Here is a 20,690-nt window from a genome sequence, read left to right as displayed (position 1 = left end):
AATGAGTATGATGTAATTATGTAAAAGAGAGAGCTACATGTTTCAGCCAAACTCAATTGTTTAACTTACAAGATAAATCCTCACGTGTGAGAATGTGGTTGAGGTGTCCCGCGCAGACAAAGACCGTACGTGGAAGATTAAGCTAAAATTATGTTCTATTAAGGATATTGACTATTATTATTCTCGTATGTTTATTATTATTTTTATTTAAAACATCTTTATAATTAACATGATTGCGAGATAAAATTATTTAAATAAAATTGATATTAATTAGTCCATTATTATAATTAATTTTTAAACTTTTTTAAACTAGTGTATAAATTACATGTTAGAAAAAAGTATTTGTTATTAAAATTACAATATTTAAAAAATTTTATGCATTAAGTTTTTACATTTTATTATTTCTAATAAAAAATTCTATACATAAATTATTATTATTATTATTATATATCATTGAATATACATTAAAAAATACTTTTTATAAAACAGTATTCATGCATTTATTAGACCTAATATTTTTTTATAAAAATAATAAATATTATTTAATAAAAAATACTGTAATTCTTTAACATGAATTTAATGTTTTCCTTAATTAGCTAATCCCCAAACGATTATATATAGAAGCTATAATCATAATGGATTTGCACAACAAAGAGGAACTTCCTAGCTTGTACTAATAGCTACAGAGAGAGAAGTTCAACAAGCATTAATAACACCTAGTTCATCCTTGTACTTCTCTAGCCACACTCATGGAAGACACTTTCCTTTTGGCCACCCACAAGCGCAACCGTTCCGATGATGTGGACGCCGGCGAGGCAAAGAAACTCTTGCTGCACGGCAACGCCGACCCGGCGGCCGCGTTGGCGAGCGCGCGCCACGAGTTCGGCGAGCACGGCGGCGTCAACATGTCGATCGAGGCGTCGGCGACGTTCACGGTGATGGAGCCGGAGACGATGCGGCGCATGTTCGCCGGCGAGCTGGGTCCCGATCGCGACTTCTTCATCTACAGCCGCCACTTCAATCCAACGGTGCTGAACCTGAGTCGCCTCATGGCGGCGCTGGAAGGCACGGAGGCGGCGTACTGCACCGCGAGCGGCATGTCGGCGATCGCCTCCGTGCTGCTGCAGCTGGGCAGCCACGGAGGACACGTGGTGGCTTCTAGAACACTCTACGGTGGGACCCACGCTCTCCTCTCGCACTTTCTTCCGCGCACGTGCAACATAACGACGAGTTTCGTGGATGTTGGGGATCTGAAGATGGTGGATGAAGCGATTGTGGAAGGGAAGACAAAGGTGCTCTACTTTGAGTCGGTTTCGAATCCGACTCTGACGGTGGCAGACATACCGGAGCTGAGTCGCCTGGCGCATCGGAAGGGAGTGACGGTTGTGGTCGACAACACGTTTGCTCCCATGCTGCTTTCGCCATCTCGTCTTGGCGCCGATGTTGTCGTTCACAGTATCTCAAAGTTCATCAGTGGTGGGGCCGACATCATCGCAGGTATCCTTGTCTTCTTTTACCTCTATCTCTTTCTTTTCCAAGTCTTCATTAAATTACTATTAATTATGTTTCATAAATTTTCTTAGACCAATAAATGTTTCAAATATTAAATATAGTTTATCAAATATTTTAAATTATGATAAAAGTATATGTTGAATATTATTTATGATTCTGCGATCTTAATTTTATATTCTAAATATTTTTTTTAATATTAATTTTAAATATAAAAACTAAAAACAATATTTTATTAAATATTATAATGTTTAATATTATTAATGTATTAAATTTTATAATACTGTATGATCTTGAATAAAATTTTATATCCAAATGACATGTTTAAAATTTTTGATAAAATATTTTGTAATATATTTTTATTATTAAAAAATTCAAAATAAATATTAAAAGTCAATGTTCGAAAAAGGATAAAATAATTAAGAAAGAATACTTTTATTTATTTTTAAACTGGACACGAATTCAAAGACGACAACTCTTTTTCAAGTGTTTATCATTGTATGATGTCTATCGTCTTCCCGTGTTGTAGCACCAGTAACAAATAATACATTAATAATCACCTAGAGAAGATTTTTTTTTTACAACATGATGTCAGATGAGGTGTGTACACTTCTTAGTTGGACGAGTTAAAAAAATTTAATTAATATTTATTTGAGTTAAAATGATTAAAATATTGATTATTTAAATTTAAAATTAATTTAATAATATAAAATATAATTTGAATTAATTTAGTTTATTTATTAAATTTTAATATTATACGTTATAAAAATATAGTATTAACAATATGAAACAAATTAAAGTATATTTTGTGCTATATAATTTATAATAAATAATAATATAATAATACCATATTATATAAAATGTTAGCCACTAGTAATATATTTATTTTAAAATTGAGTAAAGTTAATTTTAAATTGTTAAATATAATTTAAATATATGTTTTAATTAATTTTAATTTTAAATATTTTCTAAATAATTTTTAAATTTAAAATTCGTATGATTAATATACAAATATTAAGCCAATATACATTTTAAAAAATATAAAATATTGAACAAGGTTGAGATGAATTAAGATAAATTAGGCTGTCTAATCTTTAAAGGATGAAATGAGTTTTGAGCACACTTACTTTTATATAATAAAATAGTTTCGTTGAAGAGATATAAAAAGAAATGACCTTAATTAGTTGTAATACTGGTTTCTTATATTTTGTTTTAAATAATTAAAAATTATACTAATTTTATGTTTATAATTTTAATTTTTAAATACAAATTATTAAATATTTTTAAGATAACAAGTGTATATTTATTATTTAATACTTTTTATAAAATAATAGAAAAATTATTTAAAAAATCAAAAATTTATTGTTCTTGTATTTTTTTAATTCAAAATGATTATGTTTTGTTACTTTAATAATATAAAAGATTCAATTTTCTTAAAATGGAAAGAGATAAACGAGTAAAAATAGAAAATAGTAAATGTCGTGATTGATATGATAAAAAAAAAAAAGACAAAGTGTAAGAGAAAAAATATATAAAAATGAAAGTATAAAAAAAGTTAAAATGAACATAACCTTTCACCGACAATGACAACGCGACCTTGTGAAAATGATTTTTTAAAAACAAATATAGTAAAAGTGGAAAAAAGTTAAAATGAACGTAATTTCATGACTTTCTTTTCGGGTGGCCTTGGAAATAATTGTATTTGATTAGTTAAACGTGTTTTCGTTGACAGCAAATTGTGGTTGGCTAAATTTCTCTGTCTTTATATTTAAATCTATATATAATTAATTCATGAGTAAATTATATACCTATTTTTTGTTGTTGTTGAAGTGAGTAAGTTATATTTTTATCTTCACTTTCCCTTTTCTTCATTTTAAAAGTAATTTTTTCTCAAAAGATAAATATATAGTATATTTAAATTTATTTTAATGTAATTTTTTAATTCTTCATTTTTTTATCAATTTTGTGATTTTATAAGATAAAATAAAATTTCATATGTTTTTTTTTTATAGATACGTGGACAGACTAAAATTTTTACGGGGTGTTTAAGTTTAAAGTTGTATGCTAGTGACACTATTAGTCGTATAAAAAGATAAAATATCTTTTAAAGAAATATTCACAAACAATTAATACTTTTAATGTATTTATTTACATTCAATATGAAAATAATTAAAGTGTAATAAAAATAATAAAGTAAAGTATATAATAAAAAAATGGATTGCTAATTGCCATCGTTCAATAAAAATATACTTTTCAACTCATGTGAACGACAAGTGACTCCCACCGTATCGCGTCAACAATCGTCGTCTTTCTGATAAGATAATAAAGAAAATGAGTTGCTAATCCGTTCCCTTTCTTTTTAGGTGCTACACGTGTTACTTTACTTATTTCTGATAAGAAGATAAAAAAATATTTTGGATGATGTGACATTTCTCCCTTCAACTTAAAAAAAAATAATTTAAAATTAAGAGGATGAGAATGTTATTGTTAATGAGCTTTTAAAGATATTTATTAAGAAATATGTTATTAACATGCTTTTATTGTAATTTTCAATGTAATTATAGTGTAATTTTTAATCATTTTTCGCTTAATAGTAGTCTTAAAAAAAATCATGATTATAAGTGAGGGAACATGACAGGGGCTGTGTGCGGGCCTGCAAGGCTGGTGAATTCAATGATGGATCTCCAACAGGGGGCCATAATGTTGTTGGGTCCAACCATGAACGCGAAGGTGGCATTTGAACTATCGGAGAGAATCCCACACTTGGGGCTAAGGATGAAGGAACATAGCCACCGTGCTTTGGTGTTCGCAACAAGGCTTAAGCAATTGGGACTGAAGGTTATCTACCCTGGTCTTGAAGACCACCCACAACATGAGTTACTGAAATCCATGCACAACAAGGATTATGGGTATGGTGGGCTTTTCTGCATTGACATGGAAACGGAGGAGAGGGCTAACAGGTTGATGAACCACTTGCAGAACTATGGACAATTTGGTTTCATGGCTGTTAGCTTGGGCTACTATGAGACCCTCATGTCCTGTTCTGGCAGTAGCACCAGTAGTGAGTTGAATTCTGAGGAGAAGGACCTTGCTGGAATCTCACCTGGTCTTGTGAGGATGTCCATTGGGTACATTGGGACGTTGGAACAAAAGTGGAGCCAGCTGGAAAAGGCACTTACTAGACTTCAGGAATGTGGGCTCTCCAACAAGAACTGAATCTCATCACTTTTTCAATCGTATATACACTTATTGTGATGCTCCCTTGTGTGCATGCACGTATGTGTAGTTACTGTTTATTTGTCTTTAAGTGTAATATGTCAGTACTCAATATGGATGTACTGTACCCGTCTAATTTATGAATGAAGGACATTGTACAATGAGCTTTCAGATGGGTTATCTTTGTCCATAATTATTTGTAGTTATTTATCTTTATACTAACCTTGAGTTATCGGTTTTGTTCAAACATTGGCACCCAATAAATCCCTCGGCTAGACCTGATACCTTGAGTGTGTGTGTGTGTATTTAGAAAGAGATAAGAAGAGAAGGTACAGAAATAATAGAGGTGATAGAATGAGAAAAATAATATAAAAGATATATTAAATAATTTCTTATACTATTAAGATATTATAAGGTTCTCAGTTTAAACTTATCGAACACCCCAGTGCGTCCTTCTTGACTAGAGATATCTTAACCTTTCTTAAGGCCCAAATTCACCATGAAAAAATTGAAGCATTCTTTCATGAAGTTTTCTTCTAATTTCCAAGAAATCAGAAGGGACCATTTAAAGATAAAAAAATCATAAAGTTAAAAAATAAAAATTAAAAGGGGGAATCCAAATCAGATAGAAAACATCACAGATCTAGGATTCCTGATTGCGAGGTAAAACGGTCTGCTACCCCACTCACAGTTCAAATTTGGATGTCAATGTCAACCGTCAAAGACACCAAACTTCAATTTCAGTGGCATTTAAGTGTTTGCGTTCTTTTCCTTGCGCAAGGCCAATTGATGATTGCTTCCATTATAATTATAATTTATGGACAACTCAAATCACATGCTACTGGAATGGGATGTTCGATGAATGATAAATGTGACAAAATATAAAAAGTTTCAATTAATAATCATCGCATTATTTGGAATCGGATAAGCTAGGGAAACGTCATATATGCAAGCCGACAAATTTCTTTGTGATACACAACCATGAATGAATATTGAACCACAATCTGATTCTACAACTACTATACTACAAAGTAAAGGAAAAGTATATTTTCAAAAATATTAACTTTTGCTCATTTAACATTTATTTTAAACTCTTCTTTTATGTTAAACTAAGTAGTAAGTGTAATGATCATGTATTTTGTTTTAAAATAAATATATAACTTAATAACTAAAAATTTATAAATATGAATATTCAAAAATACATAAATATTTATAAAAAATTTAAAAGTTTATACAATATAATATAAAAATTATGAATGTAAAATTTATATAAGGTAATATGAGAAAATTAAATAATAATTTTAATTTCAAAATTTAAAATGAAATTAACAAAGAAACGTATAAAAAAATGCAAAAAAGAGAATGTAATTAATTGTAAATTAATGTTTATTTTTTAAATAGTATTGAGGTTGATAAATTTAATACCGTGATAGTGGGCAGATGGATTCGCACGACAATGACAGAAAAAAATAACGTGTGAATAGTTATATATCTGGAATTATTTTAATGTTACAATTTCAGCATTAACATGAAACTGAAATACAGGTTAAAACATGATATTAAAGAATACCATGGAGAATCTCATTAAAGAATAGTTTGGTAACACGGAAGAGCTGGACATGAACATGTGCATCCTCCGAGAGAGCAAGATATACTTGCGAGTGCCTCACCCAATTGGAGCATATCCAAAGCTATCATCTCCATTGTTTTTATATGTATATCATCCTCATCATCACTCAGTCATATATTATTATGATGATTGGCTGCGTATATGACTTAGTGATGTCCATGGGGACTCTTTAAAGCTAAATATTTCAACATAAGTAACTAGAAAGTCCGAATTATATCTCATAAATTAAAATAATTTAAAATTTTCTGAGTGTAAATTCATATTCATACATAATATATATATATATATATATATATATATATAATATGAAAAATATTAGAATAAAAATAATATTTGATATATTATCAATGTACAAAAATTTACACTATCATTTTATTTTCTAAATCTACTAACAATCAACTAGAAGTTCCAAATCCTATTACGGGAAAAGTTAGTGCGCTACTAGGGTTTTCAAGAAACCCATTCCCTTTCTTTCAAAAAGAGTCACAATCGGCGTTGGTCGATTTCTCTTCCCTAGCTGCTCAGCGAGGGACGTGAGGTTTTGGCAGGGAGTGGAGCTCCTGGAGTGCTCGTGAAGGAGGATCTTTGGCGCGTCTTCGTGTATTGTGTGGTTCTGTCGACATGAAGCGGAGAAACGGTCCACTGAAGAACTGGATCTTATGGACTAAAGCACCAAGAGAGGGAGATCTAGAGCATGCACAGGGATCTACGGTCTGGTGAAGTGAAAGCGACTGAAGTACTTTCTGATGCTAATCTTTCCAATTCTTATACTTATAAGGACAAAGTCCTTGAATCAAATAATATGGATTTAATTCTGAATGATGATGAAATTCTTAAATTAATTTTGTATGACACTAGACGGATTTACAAAAAAAAATTTAAACAATTACAGATGATTTTTGGAATTACAAATGAATTTACATGCCTATAATATCTTTATCGATAAATAATTACAAACAGATTTTACAATTCGTTTATAAGTCACAGACAAAATAACCCGTCTATAATTTATAGATGTAAAAATATTTCTTTAACTTAAATACTGAAAAATTCGTTTGTAATTTACAGATAAAAAAAGCCGTTTATAATATATAGACAAAAAAGTTGTTTGTAATTTACAGATAAAAAAATCTATCGTTAACTTAAAAACAAAAAAATTTGTTTGTAATTTATAGACAAAAATTCATCTTTAATTTAAAGACAGAAAAATCCATATGTAATTCATTTATGATATATTTTACTATTTTTGTTACTTTTTGTTTATATACATAGTTATTCCTACTTGTTCCTGATTATCAAAATTTCTAAACATAATAAAAACTACAAAATTAATTCAAAAATGATTTATAAAATGTAAAATTTAAATGTCATTGCAAATGAAGACATAAACATCCAAATAAATAATATTAAAAATAAAATACAAGTGCTCATCACGAATAATTCGTATGATCATCATCTGAAGGAGCATTGCCATCGATAGATGAGGAGTCGGAAAAGGAACGATGCATGAAGCTGAAAACTGATGGAATTAAAGCTGGTGGAGGAGAAGGAAGAGGTGTGGAGCTGCTTACTCTCATGAGCTCAAAATATGCATGCATCTGCATATGTTATTGCTCCATTTGCTGCTAGACCTCTCTTTGCATCCTTGATGCCACCTTTTTCTCTATCTTCTTCTCTATTTTCCTTGCTCACTTCTTCTTTCATGCACTTTCCTTTCTCTTCTACATCTCCTCATTTTACTTCTAGTATTCTTCATTGAGGGCATGGACCTGAGTGCGGACCATGTCCTTCACTTCCTCAAGTGCAAGAGAAGGGGCATCTCCAATGACAGATGCAGGGGACATGAAGCCTGCAAAGAGGTCCCTATGCCATAAATGTGACCTTTATAAAGGTCACCCACTGTCTGTGACCACATAGCATCCTCATCAACTGACTTTGAATCCTGAGAAGATGCATTCTCAAGCCTTTAAACATAGTCATTCTATAGTTCAGTTCAAATAATTAGATATTAATATGGAGAACTATTTAATAAATCACTAATATTAACATATATTATCAATAAGAATGACTTACATATTTGGCTTGAGATCGTGTATTAACTCATAGGTTTTTGTCTCCCCTGCGTAGTTGGCCTCTTTAATGACTTCTTCTGTAATTCCAATTAAATTACAATCTCAAATATGAAATTATAGAAGAGTAAAATAAATTTTCAAATCATATACTAAGTTCGTCTTAGTGCCAGCTAAAGTCGTAGAGCCACCAGTATGCAATGATTCCCCCTTATTTGATGCCCTGTTTGTCTTGTTCTTTACAAAAATATTTTTAAACTCATCCATACTCCAAAACTCCTGCAATGTATGAAATAAGTTGGGTGCTATCCAATCAGTAGTATAAGAGTCTTGACGGACCTATGTGTATATCTGTCTTAGTCGCTTTGCAGTGTGACTCTTCCAGGCCTTGAAAATCATCTTTTCATCCTGGGAGAAAATGGAGAAGTTGTTTTACATAAACACAATTTCATTAGAAGAGGTACAAGCAGCAATATATAATTACACTTAGTTAAAATTAATTAACTATTATTACCTTCCAATCTTTGAACCATTCTATCTTTGTATCCTTAGGCACCTTTGCAAAACTTGTGTAAGACGTATCAAACATCTTCTTAATGGTATCTGTGACTTGGTAGAGACCTTTCTGCGGCATCCAATTGAAAACACAATAAAATAAAATAATTATTATAACATTCACATTAAATACGCAATGTTAGGCATATTTTTAAGGAAACTTACCAAGTAGACCCATCCCATCTCAAAGTTTCTAACGATCTCGATGATGCCCAAGTCTGTGATGACTATTGCCCACTTATAGTTGGGACAGCAGTGGATCTCTCTCCTGTACCCTGTGTAGTAGGCAGTGCAGAGTGTGAAACTCGTACTAGAGGGGGAAGAGCAATATACCTAGAATTAAGCACCATGATAAATTGCTTCTGTCCCCTAGACTGGGAGGTCTGCACTATAGTTGGTGTGGAGGTCGAAGTGGGAGCGGTGGATGAAGGAGTGTTACCATGATTAAGACACTGAGCAGCAGCCTTCTTATCTTTACCTACCATATTTGAATTAAATACAATATATGTTTAGAGACGAATACCATAATCTTTATAAAATATGGTTAATAATTTTGATAACTCAAAATAAATAATCATAGAAACATAGTAAATTGACAAACCTACTTACTTAATTTACCTCGTTTACTTTGAAGACTACCTTCATCATCATTCGATGAAATGTCATTCATAAATCCTTCCTCCTTATCTTCACTCATGTTATCCATTGCATTATTTCTTAAAGCTTGGGTAAGAGGGTCAATTGTTTCAATTTCATTCAAAGGAGAAGATAAAATTGGAGGGACAACAATGTCTACTACGCGTGAAGGGATTGAGTAATCAATTTGATATGCATCTTCATCATCTACTTCATCACTTTCAATTTGACCCCTTGGTTTAGTTTTTATTACAATCCTCCAACTTTTATTATATTTTCTAGTGTAAGATAAAAAATATACTTGTCTTGCATTTTGTGCAATGATGAAGGGGTCAAAGCCTCTATATCTTTTGGTATGATTAATTTCAATTATATTGTAATAGTTATGTTTACGTGTCTCTATTGGGCATGTTGGATCAAACCATTCACACTTGAATAAGACAATCTTTTTTATAGTTTCACCAGCATATTCAAGCTCAACTATTTCATTAAGTTTCCCATACTAAGCACACTCACTATCACTTAATCTCCTATGACAATCAAACTATGAATTTTTTTTCCTCCATGTTTCAAAGTAAATGTCTTTGTATCCTCCATACAAATTGGGCTTGCTAATTTCCCTTGATTCATCCATCCAGACAACATTCCATAAGTAGGAAAATCATTTATCGTCCACATCAGTGCTGCCTTCATATTAAAATTTTGCTTCCTTGATAGTTCATAAGTTACTACACCCTTACACCACAACTTTTTTACCTCATCAATCAAAGGTTGAAGGTATACATCAATTTTAGCTTTTGGATTTTCTAGAACAAGAATTATACAAGTCAAGAACAAATATGAATTTTTCATGCTCATTTCGGGAGGAAGATTAAAAGGTGAAACCACAATAGGCCAACAAGAATATGATTTATTAAATTGATTGTTTGGAGTGAACCTATCAACATATAACCCTAACCTTACATTTCTAGGATTAGATGCAAACTTAGGATACACTTGATCAAAATGTTCCCAAGTCTCACCATGAGATGGATGAGTCGTTATCCCATCACTCCTTTTATTTTCAACATGCCACGTCATGTAAGGAGCTGAGCTCATAGATGCATACAACTTTTTCAGCCTAGGAATTAAAGGCAGATAATGCATTCTAGTTTGTGGTACATCTTTATGTTTACCACTTCTACCACCTATTCTTGGTTTAAACTTAGGCTCTTCACAGAATTTGTAATTGGTCAAAACAACATCATCTTTGTAATACAACATACAGCCTTTCAAATAACAATCAATTTTGACTTCTTTTAATCCAAATTTGGTAACTAATTTTTTTGCTTGGTAAAAGTATTTTAGGATTGAGTTAGGTTGGGGACTAAGCTCATTAATTAATGTAGTCCATTGATCAAATGAACGCTGAATTTGATTGCCTTCTGACTTTATGTTTACTGCTAAAGATAATTATGAATGCACACACCCATCCCATAAAGGCTTGTTTGCTGCCTCTAAAAGATTATAAAACCTTGTAGCCTCTCCATTAGGTTCTTGTTCAGCTTCAAAATCACAAAAAATTCTAAATTCAAGACCAACAACATCATAAACCATTTCTTGATAATGACTATTGCTTTCTTCCCAACTTACATTACCTACATCCTCACTTGATTGCAATATATTTGAAATGCCTACTTAATTTTTCACATTAACTACTTCTCCATGCTCAATCCATATCCAATAATCATGTTTAAATCCAAACTTATACAAATCATACCTAATTGACTCAATATCTAAAAACTTTCTACACTTGCACTTAGAACATGGACACCTAACTTTTTGATTAGTGTTGAATTACTACGAATTACAACAAACACGTATAAATTCCTCTACAACCTCAAAGAATTCAGGTTTTATTTCACTCAGACTTAGGTGCAACCTATCATACATCTACTAACGATTTCTGAGAAACATCTGGATCAAGAACTATATAAACCATTACAAATACACAATGTTGTATCAACCTTCTATTTACATTACACAAATTTTTAATATAAATTTTGGTAGAATCTCCCTTAATACATATCAATTTCCTTACATTTGTTTACACCTAAAAAAAATTCAAAATTTTCACCACACATAACTAATATATTATATAACAATTTATTAATCAATGCATAAAAAATAAACACATCACAATCCTAAACCGTTCTAAAGCACATCCCCTTATAACTCCATAACATGCATATTTTACAAACTCTGCAAATAAAAATAATTCTACAGCACACAATAATCAGATTTGGAGAAGGACTTCTACGTTCTTCCTCTCAGTCATACAATCTCTAATCCTACAACTTTATCTTACATTCTAAAATAAATAAAAAATTAAAAAATTAAACCGATTAAAAGTTAGAGTATCATACCAGGAATACAATGATACAAATTATCTTTCAAATAGATGCTCCAATTACTCACAAAAGCCAAAAACTAAAGCTCCTAAAGAGAGACATAGAGAGAGGCGAGAGAGAGAGAGAAAATTATGCAAAATGAAGAAGAAGAAGGAGGAGGCGTGGTTTTATGTGTTTCGCACATTACAGATGAAAAAAATTTGTTTGTAAATGATTTAATAAAACAGTGCATTTTAAAAGTTTAAATACAGACAGATTTATCGTCTGTAAATTCTTCATATACAATTATCGACGAAAAAACCTGTCTGTAAATTGCCATATGAAAAATTAGTAAAAAACGACAATATTTACAGATGAATTTTCTCGTCTGTAACTCTGCTCCAAAATTCCCTCCCATTTTTAAATTATAGACAGATTTTTTTGTCTATAATTCCTGTCTATAACACTTTGTGCCAAATGGCGGGCCAACTACAAATGAACATTACTGATGGATAAAAATCCATCTACAATACAAACATATTTACAATGGATTTTTCAGAAAATTTTAAAAAAATATTCAATTATCTGTCTGTATTATAGACGACGTTTTATTCGTCTGTAAATAATGCTTTTCTAGTAGTGTGACTTTAATATCAACCTCGCGACTGAGGATAATTCTGACTTGTTTGAGAACTCTAGGAATTTATGTCTAGATATTAAAACTCCTCGAGAGGCTTATGAAGAGTGGTGCTCTCCTTGGAAGTTAACGCTTATTGTAAAACTCTTAAGTAAGTCAGCTAACTTTAGATACTTGAATCAAAAACTGAACAACATTTGGGAGAAGAAAGGGGCTTTAAAAATTCTTGACCTTAATAATAATTTTTTTCTTGTCAAGTTTGACAACTTAGACGATTATAAGTATGCCCTGTTTAAAGGACCTTGGTTAGTTCTAAATCATTATCTCATAGTTTAGAGATGACGACCTCTTTTTAGACTGAAAGGCTATAATTTGAGAAAGATTGTTGTGTGGGTGCGTATACCCAATTTATCCCTTGAGCTTTATAATTCTAAATTTCTATGGAAAGTTGGGAATTCTTTTGGAACAATGTTGAAAGTTGATCCTCATATTTCCTTGGTATCTAGAGGGATGTTTGCTAAGATATGTATAGAAATAGATTTAAGAAGGGAGTTGGTCCCAACATTTAAAGTCTTAATTAGGAATTCAAATTTAAGTATGAGGACTTCTATCTCATTTTCTTTAACTATGAAAAATATGGCTATAGGCAGGAGCAGTGTGTGGATTTTGTCAATCTTAGCCAGAGGAATAAGGATCAAGCTACAAACATCAATGTTAGTATAGGTAGTAATGTGGGTAATAAGATGAATAAAAATGAGGGCATACAAAAGTTTATCTTGACTGAGTAAGGTTAGGGTTGTGAACCTAGACAAGATAGTAACCAATTTGGTCCTTGAATGTTAGTAAAAAAAACTAGAACAAGCCATTAGTGATGACTTTTATTCTGAGACTCTTAGCAACCAAGGACTTCTGCCCAAAAATAAGTTTGACCCTAGGGACCAATCTAGCCAGAAAATAAACTCCAAGTCCCTTAGTATCCTCAGAATGAGTGAATTTAGTGAAAAAAACATCTAAGAATATATCTCTGCCTGTATTTGGGAAAATGGATAGAGTGAATGATGCTATTTTAAATCTGAATAAACCAAATACTCCTCATACTGACCTGGATAGTCAGGTGATTACTGCTGATAAAGAAAATAGGGATACCTTTTTGTTAATAAGCAATTTGAAAAGAATATCCAAAGAAATTCTAGAGGTAGGAATTTTATATAGAACCTTTTAGGTATGAATCCTAAAAATTTATGGATTAATCAAGATTTTCAAGAACACTTCCTCAGTGATAGACCTCTAGATGTCTCTTATCCAATGAACTGTGAGAAAATGGACCATTTAGTCTTTAATAATGTTGAAAATGTGCTGCCTTTGGTAAGTCATAGTTAGTTGTCTCAGCATCTTGATGATGCTAATAACCCCAAACAATAGGTTCATGAATTATCTATTTTGGAATTGTAGGGGTGTAGGGAATAAGACTTTTCATTGACTAGTCAATGATTTAATTAGAATCTATAAGATAGACTTCATTGGCCTTTTTGAACCTAGAATCAGTTCTGCTAAGGCTGATAATGTTATTAGGAAAATCAACCTTAATGGATCAAAGAAAGTAGATGCTAGGGCGTTTGCTAAGGGAATATCGTGTTGCTGGAACATCAGGAAAGTCACTATTAGCACTATATCCACTGATAAATACATCTTTCACCTTAATATTATTAATGGTTAGTGGGATTGGATTTTATTTTCAATTTATATGAGTCCTCAAGAAAATCTAAGGGCTAAGTGTTGACAATTATTAACTGAATTTAGCTCCTTTGTGAAAAAGCCTTGGTGTCTAGTTAGAGACTTTAATTCTGTTCTATACCAACATGAAATAATTAGGGGTAGACCTGCTAATCTTAACCTGATCCAGCAGTTTTGGTAGTTGCTTTGATACTTGTGGCCTGTGAGAATTTTGATTTTAAAGGAAACTATTTTACCTAGCAGAAAGGTAATATTAGGGAAAGGATTGATAGAGTCGTTAATTATTCCTAGAGAATGTTGTTCCAAAATAGCTTGTTGATTCATATTCCCCTTTTAAAATCTGGTTATGTTGGGCTTTGGCTAAAAATAAGAAACTAAGACAGTTTTGATTCCAACAAGAAGCCTTTTAAGTTCATAGCCCCTTGAGTTTCTCATAGTGACTTTCCTAATCAAGTTAGAAATTCCTAACTGGTCTCTAGGTGTTGGAATGATAATATTAGCTGTTTTCAACATAATATCTCATATTGGAATATTAATACTTTTGAGAATATTTTTAACAGGAAAAGGCGTTTGTTGAATAGAATTAGGGAGATCTCTTGTATGCTAGCTGTAAAAGATAATCTTTTTCTAAGTAATCTGATAAAATCTTTATGGCTGGATTACAAAGAATCTTAGACCAAGAGGAAATGTTTTGGGCCCATCAGTTCAAGTCTAATTGGTTGAAGCTTGGTGATAGGAATAACAATTTTTTTTTCATAAAGTTGTTATTATTCATAGGCAACGAAATTATATAGAAACTCTGAAAGATGACCTTAATAACTGGGAGTATGAGTCCCAAAAACTCCAATCTCTTGCTATTAAGTTCTTTAGAAACATTTACTGTGACCCATGCCCCCAATAGCCCTCCCCTCAACATTGTGTCCTCCTTTCCCTTCTTGAAATCTCCTAAGGTGGCTACCCTAAATGTTGACCTCTCCATACAAGAAGTTAAATATGCTTTATTTAGTATAGGCAACATGAAATATCCCGGCCTTGATGAACTCCATGCTTTATTTTACAAAAGTCAATGGGACCTTTTATCCCCTTTCATTTTTTATTTTGTGTCCTCTGTGTTTAGGGATCCTGCCAAGGTTGCTAAGGTTAATGTTACCTCTATTGTTTTTATTCCCAAAATTGAGAATCTGGAACACCTTAAACACTTTAGGCCTATTTCCTTATGCAATGTTAGTTACAAGATTATTACTAAAATTCTTTGTAATAGAATAAGGGAATCTTTGCCCTGCTTAATCTCTACAAACCAATCTAGTTTCATTTTTGGAAGGCATTGATAACACTCTGGTTCTTCAAGAATTGCTTCATTCTTTCCATCATCTTAACAGAAACAATAGTTACATGATGATCAAGTTGGACCTGAAAAAGGCCTATGACTGGCTCAGATGGGGTTTTATTAAAAATATCCTCCAGCAAATTGATCTAAGTTCTCAGTTAGTCAATCTTATTTATCAATGTGTTTTTAGCCTTCAATGTTCATTAATTGGAATAATAGTCAAACTGAGGAATTTAACCCTAATAAAGGAATTAGGTAGGGAGACCCCATTTCTCCCTACCTTTTTGTCTTATGTATAGAAAGGTTAGCTTATCTAATCCAAGACAAAATTTGCAGTAGGGAATGGTCCCCTTTCTCTTTTGAAAATAAAAGGCCTAAAATATCTCATTTGTTTTTTGCTAATGGCATAATTCTCATTGCTAAAACTGATATTTTTCAGTCTAAGATGATTAATTCTGTACTTAGTGATTTTAGTTCTACAGTTGGATTATTTATTAATAATGATAAGTCTTCAATCTTTTTCTCCAAGAATTGTGACCTTGCCTTATCTCAGGATATTAGCCTCATATTAGGTTTTAAACAATATGCCCAGTTTGGTAAGTACTTGGGCATTCCTTTTAATCATTTTACACCAACCAAACAAGACTTTGCCTCTTTAGTTGATAAAATTAGGAAAAAAAATATCTCTTTGGAAAATGAAGTCTCTTTCTATGGTTGATAGATTAACCCTAGCTCAGACTTCTATTATGAGTATTCCATCCTACTTTACGCAGTTTATTTTAATCCCCAAGTCTGTATGCAAGACTATTGATTCTATATATAATCAGTTCATTTGGAGTTCTTTAGGAGGTAGAAAATGCCATTTAATTAGTTGGGATAAGGTTTGTATAGCTAAAAAGGAGGGGGTTTGGGATTCAGGGTGACCCATCTTATTAATCAAGCCTATATCTCGAGACTTTGTTGGAGACTAATCAATTCCCCTAAGAATTTGTGGGTCCAAGTCCTTTATAGTAAGTATAATTTCTTTCTTGGAAAGAACTCTAGCCTTGGTAGTGGTCGACAGTGCTCTCACTTATGGAAAAGTATAGGCTCTGTTTGGTAGAGCTTCTACAAGGGGCTTGGCTGGGTCCCTAGTGATGGGTTAACCATAAGATTTTGAGAGGATCAGTGACTCCCTTCTCAGTAGAGTCTGAAACTTTGTACAAACCATTTGAATAATAATATAATTAGAATATACATTTAATATAATTTTTAAATTAATTATTATTAAAATTATAATTTTTACTATGTGACAACTTATAATTGAATAATAGCATGACTTAATTAAATTATAAAATAAATTGATAACTTCATAAATTTTTACACATGTAAATTAATAAATTTATAAACCTTCTGAATAATAATATGTGATTTAAATAATAAGATTATAGGAAAAGTATTAAAATAAATTTTATAATAATTTTATAAATATCTATTTATGCAAATTAATAGACTCAAGATATTAGAATAATAAAACAACATTTAGATAAAAAGACTGAAAATAATTATAACGAGACAGTAATTTTATAGATATTTACTTATACAAATATGAAGAGTATGATAAGTTTATAAATAAAATTGTATGTGAATATAAATTCGTTTAAATTGGATTATGTCAATTTTAAAAATTGCATCTAAAATTTCATTTGATTCTAACAAAAATTATTATTTCAATTTTTAGCCTTTTGATTTAGTTCTACAATTTTTACAATTCACATTAGATTTGCTTGACTTGTGAGCACACCTATTTAATTAGAAAAATAAAACTGATATAAAACATTTCAACAAATTACGCTCTCCGTCTTATTTTTTTTCTTTAACTCTTTAATAAGTTTGTTTTCTTTATTTTTTTTATAAAATTAGTGAATACTTATTTTAAATATTTTTATCTTTAACACTTAATTTTTGTTTATAAAAGATAATGAATAACTGAAATATTAGTTGGTATAATAGATGAAGGGTATAATAAGAATTTGAATAACATTCTTTTAAAATAATTTAGAATACTAATATTTTTTGTGTGCAAAATCACAAATGTCAAAGGAAAAACAGAAGTATATAAATTTAAAAATGATTTTAAGTGACCAAAAGTAACTATTTTTTATTAAAAAAATATTACATCAATCATATGAAGTATATAAATACTATCTCTTTTAATAAAAAAAATATTATTATTATATACTTAATACCAGTCCGTAAGAGTTATTAACAAAATAAATATAAATATTAATTCTTACTAATTAGCTTGCTTAAAACATGAATTCAGAAATTTAAAATATATATTTTTTAATAAAAATTACATTAACATACATTAAAACTTAAAAAAATATACACCCAACACTTGTTAGCATTTGTCATAAATATTTTGTCTGGTAGAAGCCATGCCATGTATACGTGAAGCAACACATGTTCAAACTCAACGAGGCAAAACAAAAGGGAACGTAAAAGAATAAAACAGGACACATGGCCGAATCATTGCTTATCATACGCTAAACCTCTAACAACCACATGCGCTAATTATTGACCCTTTTTAGAGCAATAGTAACACGTTCAGACTCCAGCTCAGAGCTTCACCTCTGGTTTTAATGTTCATGCTTCTGATTTTAATTAAAAAAAAAACCTTAAAGAGGGACCATGCAATGCATCGCAATTCGCAAGCGAGTTTAATGGAGTATGCAATAGTGAAAAGTCAACACTTGCCATAGCCATTTCCTGAAGCACTACTCAACTAAGTCACCAATGAAATCACGAAACCACTTAAAGTAGGTGATTGAAGGACCATTGGAAAGGCAAAATTTTAGGGGACAGGAAATTGAAGGACCATGATTTCTCTGTGCATGGTACTAGGATTTTTATGTCCACCCTGAGTCAACGCTGGTTTTAATTTTTGGTCTTATTGATCAGTTGTTAAAATATTGTTTAAATAATTTATAATATATTTTTAAAAAGTATAAAAAAAAACATCTTTTTACATTTTTAATAAAAAAAAAGAGTACTTTTCATTCTTGAACTAATATCTTAACATTTGTCATAAACTTTTGTCAATTAAGTCTAGGAATATTCTTCAAATGGGTCATCACATCATAGTATTAGTGAATGGGGTCACAACAGGATGCACCGATATTGAACATAAATTTGAGGCACAGTTGCATCCCATTCGCTACATCCACCGTCCCTCTTTAATCGGGACACATAGTTCTTCTTTTCCTTAATTTTGTGGAGTTTCCAAGTAGGGTATAGTACTAGTTTTCATGTGGATGTGGGGGTGCTTTGACTTGTGTTCTATAAATTTAAAGCGCTCTGCAAAGACACTTAAGTTGCTCATGGCTTGCTCTTGTTGACTTTTTCTCCTTTAAACCGTCATTCACCTCTCAATTAATGCTCTCATGATTCAGATACAATCTACCCAACCCGTTATATGTCTGTATGATTCTCATTTTCCACAAAAATATGAGGTCGCATGCTTTTATTGCGTAACTCGGCTTCGTTTTTATAGTCATCCAAAATTTTGAAAATGTAAAACATTATCGTGTTGTAAAATTCAGAACGTAACCTGAATAAAATTACGAAACATTAGTTACATTGTTTGGGAACTCGTTTTCAGTATACTTTTTAGTTGTTGCAACATTTTTTAAGTGCCGTGTAGCGTTTCAAAATGTGCATAGTTGTTTCCTCTTATCCAAGAATTAGTCATACCGGTGCCAAATTAAGTTCGTGTGCATCACGATATTATTAAATTATAACAATGAATGATCAGTTATATTTATAATTTAAAATATTATTAAAAGCTTAGAAATGCACTTTTACAAACAACATTTTTTCAAAATTATTGATAATATAAATGAATTCTTCCCTCTTTCTAGTCTTTCGTATATAGAAACTAGTAAATATGTCTGTGCATTGCACAAATTTATTTTATTTTTATTAAATTAATTTATTTTAAATATAAAATATATAATTTAAATATAAAAATATATAAATATAATAAAAAATTTATTATATTAAATATAATTATAGTGAGATTATGAAATATATTTTGAATTTTAATATATAAAATAATAAATAGGTGCAGTTAATTATATATATATATATAATAAAAGCATTTCAGCTTTTTTCATTTGAGAATATTTATTTTCATTTTAATATGTCTGTTGTTATTTTTCACATTTTAATAAATATGTATAGTCTCAGTCTGGTGCTATTAAATACGCATAGTCTCTCATGATATGAAAGTATAACTCCTCGGACTCCGTAGCAAGGATCACGAGCATTTTGAAAACAGAATTGTTAGAATAAAATACAAATATAACATCAAGCTTAATAATAGAAATTTGTTGTGTTCTGATATCCATTATTAATGGGCGAAGAAATTAAGAAACACGCATAAGAAATGCATTGTTGCAGAATCACATTCGGAAAATCAAACTGACCAAGAACCAAGAATGGTCTCAGTACTCGTAATGTCATATAAGCAGGATGGTTGGGAAACTTCCTGGCTTTGGCAACTAGGAATTAACCAAGTGCACGCACAAAAACATCAACAGTCCATTTCAGGAATAATTTTATCTGGACTTCAATAAGTAATTAGTTTCTTTTATATATATATATATATATATATATATATATATATATATTAAAAATAGTCTTTATTAAAAATAATTTTAGATTTAGTTTTTTTTTAAATGGTTTATTAATTGAGAGTTGTCAAGTGATAATTAAATAAATATTATTTCACATTATACTTACTATGTGGGATGCTAGCTTTAGATGTGATAGATTTAGATAAGTAATTAATTTTAAAAAAAATACACTTTTTAAAATTAAATTTTATTAAATTTTTGTTTTGTTTTTAGTCTCGTAAAATTTTAAATTTTTAAAAATAAATTTTATTATTATCTCTTGAATCAACATTGTTGATTTAAGTAGCACCTTGCGCGTTATCTTTTTCTTTGAAATATTTGATAAATTA

At 30.6% G+C, this 20,690-nt stretch overlaps 1 protein-coding gene across 1 annotated transcript; it reads left to right on the top strand.

Annotated features, from left to right (window-relative positions):
- Nucleotides 1–530: 530 nt before the first annotated feature.
- Nucleotides 531–5,003, top strand: LOC113873241 (methionine gamma-lyase-like). The gene is made up of 2 exons (XM_027511287.1): nucleotides 531–1,497; nucleotides 4,148–5,003. Exons 1-2 carry the CDS (start codon nucleotides 750–752, stop codon nucleotides 4,723–4,725), a joined length of 1,326 nt encoding a protein of 441 aa, XP_027367088.1. The 5' UTR covers nucleotides 531–749; the 3' UTR covers nucleotides 4,726–5,003.
- Nucleotides 5,004–20,690: the final 15,687 nt, after the last annotated feature.

This window comes from Abrus precatorius, unplaced genomic scaffold (assembly GCF_003935025.1).
Source record: "Abrus precatorius isolate BTA unplaced genomic scaffold, Abrus_2018 Scaffold7, whole genome shotgun sequence".
NCBI lineage: Eukaryota > Viridiplantae > Streptophyta > Magnoliopsida > Fabales > Fabaceae > Abrus > Abrus precatorius.
This window is presented reverse-complemented; position numbering and strand designations above follow the sequence as displayed.